The 13312-nt window shown below is 37.9% G+C and overlaps 1 protein-coding gene across 2 annotated transcripts in view; it reads left to right on the top strand.

The window, feature by feature from the left end:
* Nucleotides 1–13312, top strand: part of tax1bp1b (Tax1 (human T-cell leukemia virus type I) binding protein 1b) — a 77684-nt gene that overhangs the window by 25622 nt on the left and 38750 nt on the right. For both annotated transcript variants that reach the window (XM_007900481.2, XM_007900480.2), the window contains exons 5-8: nt 1996–2154; nt 7923–8071; nt 8789–8879; nt 11456–11641. In XM_007900481.2, the coding sequence (XP_007898672.1) occupies nt 1996–2154; nt 7923–8071; nt 8789–8879; nt 11456–11641 (585 nt within the window). The remainder of the gene's footprint in view (nt 1–1995; nt 2155–7922; nt 8072–8788; nt 8880–11455; nt 11642–13312) is intronic.

Here is a 13312-nt window from a genome sequence, read left to right as displayed (position 1 = left end):
TTCATGCTGGCTCTCACGTGCATTTTCAGTTTTCAAGATGACCCTTTTGTTAACTCAATACTACTGTTGTAATGGTTTTTGCTTTGAGAAAAAGACAATAGTGCTATAATTTGATTAGTTTAGATACTAATTTAAATGATAGTTTAGATTTGAAGTGCAATGACTAGTTTTGAAATATGACAATTTGATTTCAAGCATAAAATGCCATCCGACTTCCTGTGTCTGGGCAGTGAATCTCTGCTTATGTGATTCGTGACATCCCAATGTAGAAATCAGACCACTCTTGATCACATCCTGCTAAAGGGCAGGTTGACATGTGGTGACCCCCCCCCCCCCCCCAACTACAAGCTTATAATGTAATAGAAATGTGTGAATGGGTGGCTAATGCATTTGTGTGTCACTCCCACATATTCTAAGCATCTCATTTGATCTCAATTCAGCTCCGAAGAGTCATGCTGGAATAAATGTTGGATTTTAATGAGCCCTTTGGGACCTTTTTTGTTTCCGCTAATGAACCATTCAGTTGACTTGCAACAAAACTTCGACTATAATATATTTTCATGCTCAGGTTCTTAGCAATTGTTTTCTACAAATTAAATATACACCCCACTCTTTGTAGTGGCTAAATGCTACGACTGGTCTGTCACAAACCATTATTGTAAAGTATTTATTTATGTGCTAAAATTTATCCAAAAATCTCACAAAATATCTTTCTCTCTTTATCCCACTATAACAGTTACTGGAATTTGGTTTCTAACTTTTTCAAATTATACTGGACAATGTGTTATTAGACATTCACTGTAGTTCACAGCTTATTGGAATAGAAAACTACTTGGCTTTTAAGGAATAAACCAAAATAAGCAAAGTATTGTATTTATCAAAATAGCTACAGTAGCTCCTTCTCAAAACTGCAGATCACATTAAGTACTTGTTCTTAGTCATTTCATCCCAATTCAGCAGAGGGATAGTACTTTTCCTCCTCATTAGGCCATCTTGATTTTTTTAAAAAAAGAATATATTTCCATTATCCCACAGGGTGGAGATTACAGGTCGATACTGAGGTCAGTTTAGCAATAGGAATTGTGCCTTCTCCCACCCATTCCCTCATTGTTCTCAATGGAGATATATATGAAATCAGGCCCATGGCATTGCACTTCTGAATCACAACTTTTGACTACCTGTGAGTGAAGTACTGACTTGTTACCAACAAATACTCAGGTTGGTATCCCACTAACTAACAGTCAAAAAACAGTCAAAACCTTTATGTATAAGCTAAAGGTCCAATGCCATATGCCTGTAATCAGATATGACACCCAAGATGTTTCCAATTCTTCAACACTCCGCAAGTTTCCGCAAAACTCACCAAATTTCTTCACAATTTTCCAAATAACATTTCTGCACTTTTCCATTGGCCCAGCCTATCACCCCAAAACTATACAGTCAATTCACTTTACAATATATTCTGTGAAGCACTTTGAGATGCCTCAATGATGTGATAAGGTGCTATATCAAATGCAAGTATTATTGTTGTTATAATAGTAGGGATTCTTCCCCAAGCCCTAATGGGTGTTCCTAGCTGAACAAGCAACAGGAAACTTGCCAGACATTGCTTTCAAAGGTGATCTATGTGGTTTTAGCTGATTAAACTCCAGCTATACCCCAACACCACTCTGGGGTCCCCAGGTCTTGGCTTTTGCCGACGGGCACCTAATCCTCTCCAGATTGAGATAAACAGGATGAGTCTCTCCAGGGAGGGAGTACTTGCTGTATTCCAAACACAGGAGTTTCCAGTGTAGTTTCCAGTCTTGGAACTCTCAATATTTGGACATTCTTAAGCATGGTGATGGGTTTTGCGCATGTGTAATACTTGAGTAAACAAAATTGTAAAAAGTCTGCAATTAATTTATAATGGCTATGGTTTAGAATATTGAATTATAAATAAATGGATTAGAAATTAAAAATAAAAGTTGATACAATGTGTTGCTCTTTTTATAGAGAAAGATTGAAATGCTGCTGAAAGAAAAGGAAGAGCTGATGAACGTCAAATCTGGACTTGAACAGGAAACTACCCAATTATGTGGATGCCTTGAGAAACTTGAAAAGGAAATTTTTCAAGAGAAGGAAATGTGTGAGCAAATCAAAAAGGAATACAAGGTATGAATTCTCAGTGATTTGCACAGATCTCCCAACAGTGGGTTTCATATAAATAAATGTTACTATTTGTGGGACACTGCTGTGCGCAACTGGCTCCCGCGTTTCACCCACGAAATACACATTACGATATATTCTGTGAAGCGCTTAGAGACATCTGAATGACCTGAAAAGATGCAAGGATTATGATTGTTGTTATCATTTCTAATTAAGCTTTGAGCTGTCTGTATTTACTACTGGACTGCAGTACTTGCATATTCAATAGGAAATTTATTTTTGTGGCATAAGTTTCAGTCTTTCTAGTGTAAAGGTTATAAGTTAATTTACAAGTTTGCATCAATATATAAAGAAAACTGCATATGACCAAAATACAGTCAAACCTTTTCAAGCACCCACCCTGCTAAAAACCACCCTGGAACAGCCTGGACAGTCCAGTTTGCATTCGTGCATATGATTATCACCTCCCGCCTGGATTACTCAAACGCACTTCTCACCGGTCTCCCCATCTCCATTATTTAAAAAATCAAGCTCATTCAAAACTCTTCCGCCCGCATACTTATCCGGACCAAACTCCGTAACCACATCTCACCAGTTCTGCCCAGGCTCTACCTGCTCCCCACCACCGAATGGATCGACTTCAAGATCCTCACACTCCCACCACCCCCCCCACTCAGCTCAGAGTCAGGCTCCACCACTGTTAAGCGCTCTGGGACACTATTTCGCGGGGGGGTGGGTATATAAGTACAAGTCATTGTTTGCACATTAATGAACCCTTACTCAGAGTCCACCCTTATATAAAAGTCACTTTGGTCCTGTCCCCTGAGAGGTTGTTGAAGACAGGTTTGACTGTATCTTGTAAAATCAATTCATGCAGAAAGAACTTTAATTTTTATAGCACCAAATCATGATGAAATATCTCAAAGCACTTCACAGGTAATTATTATCGAGTGTTATTGCTCTTGTAGGCAAATGGAGTGAATGACCAATTAATCAAGATTGTTGGCCTGGAAAAAAACGCCATGTTAAACCACAGAATAGGAATGGCACCGATACTCTGCTTAGTAAATAAAAAGGATAAAAGTCATTCTACTCTATGGTGTTTTAAGTTTGAGTATTTGAAGTTCTCCTTAATTATGCTAAAGAGCTTTATAACTAGGTTATTGTTTGTAATGGAAAGGAGAGGGACCAGTTGAAAGGTGGAAAGAAATGCATTAAAATTAAGTGAGGCACACAATTATATATACTTTGTTTATAATCTAATGACATCAATTAATTATTTTAACAACAGTTACTTTAATGGTTCCATCCCTTAGATGAATCAAAATTTGTTTTTCTGCCTAGTTTGCATATGTTTATACTTTTCACTGCAAATCATAGTACAACTCTAATATAATTCAGGGACCTGCATTGCTGTCTGAAAGCTAATCACACTAGACGCCAGCTGCCAAAAACACTTTGAGAAGGTTTTTTGGTAGCACATAGATTCCAACCGTTATAGCACTGCATAAATACAGACAGTGAAAATCAATTCAGACTCATTGTGTAACCAGCTCCTTAATACCATTTTCAAGTGAATGTGGTTCCATGTAGTTCCAGCATGGTTGCATTATGTTCAGCACTAAAGGTGTGAGAAAAAAGGGGAAAGTGGGGAAAAAGGGAGAAATATTATGAGATGTGAATGACACTGAGCTGCAAATTCATTCCTATTGAAAATTGCCAAAGGAGAGAGACATTGATGCTTTCCGTAGTTGATTAACCTGCCCTCTGCAGTGAACAATGACCACTTTGAGATGAGATACCAGAAGAGTGCAAGTTAAACATAATCCCAGCAAGAACCTGCTTTTTGAGAGAGGAAAAATTGTCAAAAGTAAACTGTCTGGTTAGTTTTCTGTTTAAAGGTTCAGTGGTGCTGTAATTCAAAAAATGCCTTTTTTGTCTGATGACTAGTTTTATGGTCTCCATAATTAAATATGCATAATGGCAAGTTTTTGCCGGGAGCACGACATGTGAGTGAAGTGTTTAGCTGCAAGAACTTGCGTGGAGTGATCTTCAGTGTCACTGGAATAGCTAGGTTTTGTGTGAATCCCTTCAGGTTAAAGAATAAACAAGGTAGGTAAACGGCACCAACCCTAAATTATACTGGTTTTTACATTTGACAAAATATGGTTTCATTTGGAATGTTTTAATCTGAATTTATCAAGCCTGCTTGAATGTACCTAATGTTTTTTTTGACTAACAGTACAGTTACTTGTATTTATTTGACATGTAATTGGAGGTTAGAGTAAAATTTCTGTCAGTTGAGGACAGGTTTTAAAATCTTGGGTCAACTTACCTAATACAGCAGTTGCAACCTTTCATCTCCCTCTGACACTCTGTGATTCATCAGAGTTAACAAGGCCAATATTTCAGCTGAGCTCCAGGGAAGGGCAGAAAAGCAGGCTCTCAGAAAATGGCCACATCAACCCTGCAAAGTTCTTGAAATGTCATGCTGGCAGTATTGGCTGCTGTCTCCTGCTGTAAATTTGAGCCAATGCTCAAAGCAGCTAGACACAGGTGAAAAAGATTTTTTTCGTAGATGTGCCAGAAATGCAAAAGAGTTCGGATCATTTTCACAGCTTGTGATCCAAGGGCACATTCCTGATGGGCATACAGCTTCACAGTTGTAAATATGTTATACAGATGATGTATCCTTTTTAATGGCACTTGTGGTGTCAAGCAACATTGTATATAATTCCCTGGCTGCCTTTGAAATAATTTAAAGAAAAGAATTCTGTTATATGTATATAAATTTAAATTTATTGCTATAATGTTTTTAAGTGATACTTTTACCACTCTTGTACATTTAATATTTTACACCTATACCTTTAAAATACTATATCAGATCAAATGTCAGAAAAAAAATCTGAATCATACTGGTGAAATTATTCTCAGTCTGAACCACAATACCTTTTTTTGCAAATTCACAGTAAATTTGTTTTGTTTTTCAAGCTGTAATTTGATAACTTTGGTACAATATTGATTTATTAGTGAGTAAACTGTTTGTCCAAAATATTAGGTATTTTGTTTATTGTTGAATATTTGCCAATTTTTCCTCCACTCTTAAAGTTGCTCACTCTTGGTTTCACAAGTATACGCCATCCCGGTACTGAATCCAACTTGTGCTTTTTTGTGTGTTAGCCTGGACAGTGAACATCAACAGGCTGTTAGACCTTGGAGGGAGACAATTCTGTTCTTATCTGACGTCAGATAGCAATCTTGAGTGGGAGCTCTGCCTTTTTTTTACCTCTTACCAAGTCAAGGGTCACGAAAGGCCAATTGTAGAGCCCTAGAATAAGCTTGTTTTAAACAAAAATCCATTAACTTGCCATTTACTACAGCTTATATGTAACCTACATTGAGATGGTTTTATGCTTCTACTAAAATAAGTAATTTCTTAAATTTTCAAAATAAAATATTATACTGTGCATTTCAACAAGCTGCCATTTGCTTTGTGGGTTCCAGGGAAAGCAGTGAAAACGTTATAATTTTAATTTGCCGGCTTAAAGATTTTTTTGAGGAGGAATGAAATGATGTTGCACTTTATATGGCTTTTTTTTGCTTGTGTATTTTTGTTTATCTCCAACTCCTCCACAGGGAGGAAGAATGGCTGATAATGTGATTACAACATTATTATTGAAGCCAGTTACTGTTTGAATAACACCTAAACGTATTGTTTATACAATGTTAGTGTTTTTTCTAGCTCCATTACTCGAGTTTGACCTCCTTAGAGTTTCTTAAGATAAAATAAGCAAGCATGCTATTGAGCTGATTATTTATTCTCTATAGTAAAACTCACATAAGTCTTATCAGTCCAGACCATGACATTTGATATGACTTGCGTGAAGTCCAAGTAACTTGCAAACTTATAATTTGTACAAACTCCAATTTAATTGGTAACCTACATTAATTGGCATGCGTAATTCAATACAATACAACTGGTAAGTGCACATGTGGTAGTTTGTCACTGCAGCTGGTAAGTGCGCATGAAGTGGCAAATCAAGACTACATTTCTCGCGATTCAGTGTGTCTTGACTCGTCGCCGCATTCGCACTTACTGGCAAGCATTGGAATCACGGGAAATTAAGTTCTTCGTTTACAGTGATTCAATGCAGTTGGCCAGTAAGTGCAGGAGTAATGGAAGGTAGGAGAGCAGCATTACGAGTTAGGAGGTGATTAATACAATTAGTGCAAAGAAAACTAAGTGGTTTTGATAGGAAACTGAATAGGACTTAGATGAATGCATGACTTAGGCATTTATATGATTTATAAAGATAAGACTTATGCTAGTTTTACTGTAATTTTATTTTCTGCCAGATCTTATAATCACATGCAACATTTTACTTGAAAGCAAATTCTCATAACTGTTTCAACAAGATGCTGTATGGTGGTATGTAGAAATGCTTTTGATTTCCCCATGCAGGAAACTGCTGATCACAGTGTGCCAGCATGCTAATTTGCTGAGCAGAGGCTAACAACCTCTCTGTGGGAAAGGAGAGGTATAGTTGGGGGGTTTAGAGCTGTTTAGCTCTGTCTCATATTTCTGAATCCATGAAGCATATGAGAGAATGATGGGCAACAAGCCTGCAGTTAAAATTAGAATTATAGTGAGAAGGCATTTGGCTCACTTAAATTACTGGCTAATTTGCAGGGTAGATCTATTGCTCCCTTATTCTCTTTAATGATGAGAGAACAATTTCACAAAGTGAGGAAGCCTGGCATCACACTTCGCCTTCTCTCAACGAGTATCCCTTGACCTGCTCCTCCACTATGGAAGAAAAGTAGGGAAAAATAATTGGGAAGCATTTCAGATAGATGGGGAGAATCAAAGACATGCAGCCAGAGAATGAAGAAAATTACAACAAACGGAGACACCCTTTAGACCCTGGAATGTAATTAATTAAAGACAAAAGAATTATGTTTTTTCTTTCATAGGTGATGTGAAACAAAATGTAGAGCCCCAATGTGCTAAGCAGTAAATGGTTCTGATTCTGCACATGGAAACCTTTCTCAGGGCATTTTGTTTCTTAAAACAGTTTTTTGTTGGCAGATTCAATTTTGCATCCAATAATTTGTTTTCAAATTTTTGAACATTAGGAAGAATGTGTTGTTTAGGCATCTTATGAGTGTATCGGAGGGGTCTTTAGAAAACTTTAAAAAAAAACATTTTGTAGCTATTAAAAGTTTTGAGGTTATTTTAACTATACCTAAATGCACAACTAAGCTTTTGTGCTACACATTGGGTTTTAAACCCAGAGCTATAAGGAAAGTTTTTACATAAATTCCAGTTCGGCTGTTTTGGTATTTATTATATATTTTGTATGTGTACCTAAGTGTGTATGAAAGAAGCAGTTAAAATGAAAACACTTAAGTGTTGCTGAAGTTCAAAATTATGAGTTATTTATTGTCTTGCTATCTATTGATTTGTCCCCTGCTTTGCCATGAGTGGTCATCCCATCTCTCTTACTCTTTGGCCCTCACTCACCTTCTTCAAGGTCCGTCATACAACCTTCCTCTTTGACTACACCTTTGGTCGTCTTTCTTCCAGTACTTCGATCCTCCTTGGCCCCCATTGCTTTCAGCTTCTATCCCCAGCTCAGGTGCAGACCTTGGATCTCCCAGCACCGTGGGCCATCCTCAAGATGTGAAAGGCGTTGTATAAATGTAAATTTGTTGTTGTTTGCAGAAGCAAAATTGCCTTTTGATTTCCAATAACGTTTATTTCGGTTCACTAGGATCTCTTCCAGAATTCAGAAGCAATGGAAATCCAGAAAGAAGACATTGAGAAAAAGTATGAGGAAGCTGTGGCAAAAATTATTCAACTTGAAAAAGACATAGTGTTTGCCAATCAAAATGCCATTGGAAAGGAAACTGAATTGGACAGGTAGGGAAAGGGCATTTAAATAGCTGTCATTTCCTCCTGGGTTCCTGAGTCTTTGGAAATGCCTTATTTTTAGGGATCTATAAAACTCCAATGTATCATTTTGTGCCACGAATATTGTTTTAATGCCTTTTTTTCTATCTACCCCCTGCCTCTGCTTTTTTGTCGCCAGCCTACATTTCTAACAAGGCCATTTTGAACCAAAGGCATGTAATGATTCTTGCAGTGGTTTTGAAGTGCCTAGAAGCAGAAGTAATCTTTCTTGCTGCTATTGCTAGTTTTTGCTGGGCTCTGATGTATTGCAGAGATCATTTTTAACCGCACTGAGGATAGAAGGTAAATAAAATCAAATTAAATGGGCACCAAGCAGTGTAGAATGAAACAAGAGTAACACTAACAAAACAGCAAAACATTTTCAGAACAAAGACAATTGGAAAATACAGAAAAATGCATGAAAACCTTAAAGCACATAATTCAACAATAATAAATAATAAAGAATAAAATGAGGTGACGAAAGGAAGCAAAAAAATTGTTAAAAAAGTGGAAAATTCTTGGTAAGCATTTAGTAGCTGTGATTTTTCTTTTTAACTCTTCCAGTTAACAGCTCTTCCAGTTAACAGAACACAAAAAAGAAAAAAAGTGTGAAGTGCTATGCATTTTCAATATTCAATAGTTCACTTGTAAAATTGATTTTTTATGGATTAACTTTTGTTCTTCCAGCATAAAGCACAAACTGAGGAAACTAACTGCTGAAAAAGAACAATTAGAATTGCAACTAAAGAATGAAAAGGATGAGAAAGAGCTTTATAAGGTATCATCTTAACAACTTTCCGGTTTCCTAGACTTCACATATTTGTGCCTGAAAAGATGGAACTAAAGTAAGCTCTTGAGCAGTGAAACATTAAGGGATAGAGGGAGAGAGCTGGAAAGTGGGACTAATAAAAAAACACTTCAGAAATACAGCTAGTATATTATTTCAAATTACCCCCTTATCAAAATGGTCACTGTTTGACTCTGAAAACAGCTAGCTAGTGGAGCAGTCCAGCAATATGCCTCCAGAATGCCTCTGGTATGTATCTCTGATATTTAGCCATATTTGTATTAAGCTGGCGTTTGAGACTTTTATTAAGCTTTGCATACATGAGGAAACAATTCTACAAAGGAAGACATCCAAAGCTATATTAAGCAAATCATTATTGGCCTCCCCTTTTTCTACTTTCAACATGAAACGTTTCAGATTCTTGTCCATGCAGAATACCAACAACATAACTCACTATGCAGACCTAACCTTTCCTCTGTGGGAACTTGCCCACTGGAAGACTGTTATTGATGCTACTGGAAAGGGCCAGCCCTATAAAAATGAGGTTGCTTTGTTAAATGCCCTTGATCTACATTTAAACAAAATCCAAGAAGTTTGACAGATCATTGCTTGTTCTGGACAGACAAGAAACCTCAAATGAGATTTAAATTCACCAAAGTGGTTTGGCACTTCCCAGCTGCTGATTCTATACATTTTGAATACAATACAAAATTACATTTGTGTAGCGCCTTTCACATTGGGAGGACATCCCAAGGAGCTGGACAATCAGAGATTTGGACTGTCAATACTGAATTCACTCGACATTTGAACCGATTCATTCACCAATACTATTAATTTGAGTTGGAGTGAGAATTTCCGCCCATTACCCATCTTCACCCTCTTGATCCTCCCTCACACACTATGGGCCACTGTTTAAACATGATAGGCCGGTCACGTGTTGTCGCACCTGCGATATTGCAAAAGCAAGTATTGCTTCCCACAAACCTAGGATTCTTCAATTTGTTGAATCTTCAAATCAGGTGTACCAAATAAGGTGATTTGCATTTCAACATGCACCTTATCAGGGAGCCTCTTCTGTGCAGGTCGGCTAAAAATTATCCATAGTATTTAGCAAAGACCAGGTTGGCGTTTGCAGTAGAACTTGAAGCCTTAGGAAAACTGACCAGGTTATGGAGGAATTAATAACCTGTATCACATTATTTAACCATATTCCATTTTGCTTTCATCATAAAGTAAATCTGCTCCAATAATATCTGGGCTTCCAGTACACTTTGCACAAATCCGGTTACGAGACACCTAATGCACCTTTTGTTCCACTGGTCTCGTCTGAGGATTCGTCAAACCGTGTAATAGCAAATGGGGCATCCGAAACCAACAAAAATTGTTTATGAATGGATTTAAGAAATTTCCCAGTCAATGAAAGTTATGCAATTCGTCCGTCTCAACAAGCAACAAATTACATTTTTATAGCACATTTCACGTCAGGAGGATGTATCAAGACGCAGGACAGTCAGGGATCTGGACCCAAGTTGGTGGTTGGGATCAGGAAGAGTGGAGTGCGGGGAGGGTAGGGGTAGGAGGGTGACCGAAGGCATGGTCGAAGAGGAGGGTCTTAACTAGTCTTGAAGGAGGCATGGGAGGGGGTGAGGCAGAGGGATTGTGGAATCGAGTTCCAGAGGGTGGGGCAGAGAGACTGAAGGCCTGCCTGCTAATGGAGGGGCAGGCAAGGCGGGGAACATGAAGCAGGCCGGAGGGAGTGGACAAATCGGTAGTGGGTTAGGGGGCACAGAGGTAGGGGGAGCAAGGCCATGGAGGGCTTTGAAAGTGAGGGCCAGGATCTTGAACAGTATCCTCTTTAGTGATGGGGAGCCAGTGGAGTCGGGCGAGGACGTGGGTGATAGGGCTACAGAGCCTAGTGCAGCCGAGGATACGGATTGCAGAATTCTGGATGATCTGTAATCCATGGAGTGTGGAGCTGGGGAGGCTGATAGGCATGGAGTTTGCGTAGTCGAGCCTGGATGTCTGTGGATTTAAGAAATTTCAGTCAATGAAAAGTATGCAATTCCTCCATCTCAATAAAATCTATTGCCTTCAGACTTGGGCCCTTTTCCCTCTTATATATCATCATTTATAGTCACTCAGGGTACGTTACTGTGCATAGAAACCCTAATCTCCCATCATTATCATCTTGTTGACAGAAAGGAAGGCTCTGCATAAATCTCAGGTTAAAGCAGAGAAATAATTGCAACCTGCATGTCACAGTTGATGTAAATTTAATGCTAATGTACTTTGTATTCTGGTGAATACAAATATGCATGTGAATTCATAAGTTCTGTGTTGAAATAGGAAAGAGGCCATGAGGCAACTGTTTAATCAGTTCAAGGTTCCCAGTTCCAGTGTAGATGTGCATTCTGACTTTATGGTCATTATCACCTGGTTTGAACCAACCTTGCATGCAGTCTCTCTTGGAATGTGTGCATGGTACTTCCTTTGATATTTCAATTGGGTCAGCCAGTCAAACAGAATGCTCCCTTTTTAACTTTAATGCTTATTGTAATTATTTACAGATTCACGCAAAGAATACGGAGATTGAAAACACAAAGCTACTTAAGGAGAACCATTCTTTAAAAAATCTAGATGCAGGTAAAGAGTGTATGCTAACCCATTACAAGGAAGAGATGGGAAGGCTGCAGCAGTGTCTATCAGAAAAAGACAAGCTACAGAAGGAACTGTTACTTAACTCTTCTAACATGGTAAGAATAATAATTGATGAGCAAAGCACAAATTTTCAGGATTGTCTTACCCTCCTCGTTTTCTTTCCTGACTTCAGTGACATGGGAATCATCATGTGATGTCAAGTGTTTTATCCTGATAGCCTACATCGATTTAGCCTGTAATGTGACTGAAGCATCTTAATTCATTCCAAAACAGATAGTAACAAGCTCCTTTTTCAAGGAATGAATTAAATAATGTTATTTTACTTTGAGAGTGTTGCAGAGTAAATCTGGTGAGGCACTTTGAGACTTTTCAATGCCTTGATCAAATGCAAAAATGATTATTGTTACACATAATCTCAAATAAATTAATTAAATCTTCTAAATTGGAATATTTGATAAAGCTAAATCAAGTATTGCCAATTTTCTGATCTGCTTCTTCGTCATCTGTTGTATATGCTGATATGCTAGGCTACAAATCAGCATATTCAACATTTGCTAGAAATCGTCCTACACCTCATCTGTGAGCCTAATTTGTGATTGTTGGGCATTATAAGCAAGATCCTATTATCATCTGAAGTCCACAAATGTGCACTTTCCAGTAGGGAATACTATGTAGCAATCAGGACCTGGACCTCTGCTTGATTATTTTTCTGCCTTCCAAGCAAAGGGCACTAAACTAATTGTAGCACTTGAATTGCTGCCTGACTTAGGTCAGCTAACTCAGCACAGGCCAGAAATCAAACCTGAACATTTCTAGGCTGTACATCTTACTGCACCTTTATTCCATCAGGGGTACTCCAAATCTAGATAATTAGTGCCTTCTGTTTGTAGATTCAGAGCTCAAATCAGATTTCCGAATAATCTATGTCTTTTAGTATTTTAAAGACCCGGATTATGTTTACTCCCCTCCCCATTTTACTCCAATAAAGATTTTACTTTGACACTCAATCATCCAAGTTATTCATTGAATCCTCTTCACCCGTCAGTATCTTTTTGAAGAAGTGGTGATTTGATTCACTGTGTTAACATCTTAACATGGTTTGGAAACTGAGTGAAAGATGAAGAATGAAAAAGACTAAAATAACATTCAATCTTTTTCATTCTTCATGTTTTCAGCATGTGGATGTTTTTTGTTTTTTCTGCCATTTGCATTATTTGCATTTAACTGCATCAGTCCATCTGCCAAAACGGCTACATGCTAATTGGTGATGAATCTCTTTGAAAGCTATTTATTTCCAATATATTTGTAACATATTCTGTGTGATATGGGTATGGGGAAAAGGGCATAGGCTGGGACACGGGGACAATGAACCGAATGGCTTCCTTCTGTGTAGTACAATTCTGTGATTCTAGGTTGATATCAGCAAATGTTGTTAGACAAAGTACTGCAATTCAAATAATTTATGAATTCTGTGAACAGCAGTGTACCCAGAACAAACTCCCACAGAACTTCCCTTATTACACCCTAGAGAGCTTTTTCCATGTATCACCTTCTGCTTCCTATTGCTACATGAGTTTTTGATCGAACTAATTTGCATTAATTCATTGGTCCTCATCCTTCTTTACAAGTTACTGCACATAGAATGTTATAAAATACGTTCTGAAAATAAATGATCCACTGGATAAATCTCAACCACTAAGTCTGTGGCCTCTGTGCTTTTTAGATTAACAGTATTAGCATTCTTTAGAATACTTCCAAGCATTTCT

Source organism: Callorhinchus milii, unplaced genomic scaffold (genome assembly GCF_018977255.1).
Source record: "Callorhinchus milii isolate IMCB2004 unplaced genomic scaffold, IMCB_Cmil_1.0 Scaffold2, whole genome shotgun sequence".
NCBI classification, from domain to species: domain Eukaryota; kingdom Metazoa; phylum Chordata; class Chondrichthyes; order Chimaeriformes; family Callorhinchidae; genus Callorhinchus; species Callorhinchus milii.
The sequence above is the reverse complement of the archived record's forward strand: the minus strand, read 5'-3'. Positions and strand labels throughout refer to the sequence as shown.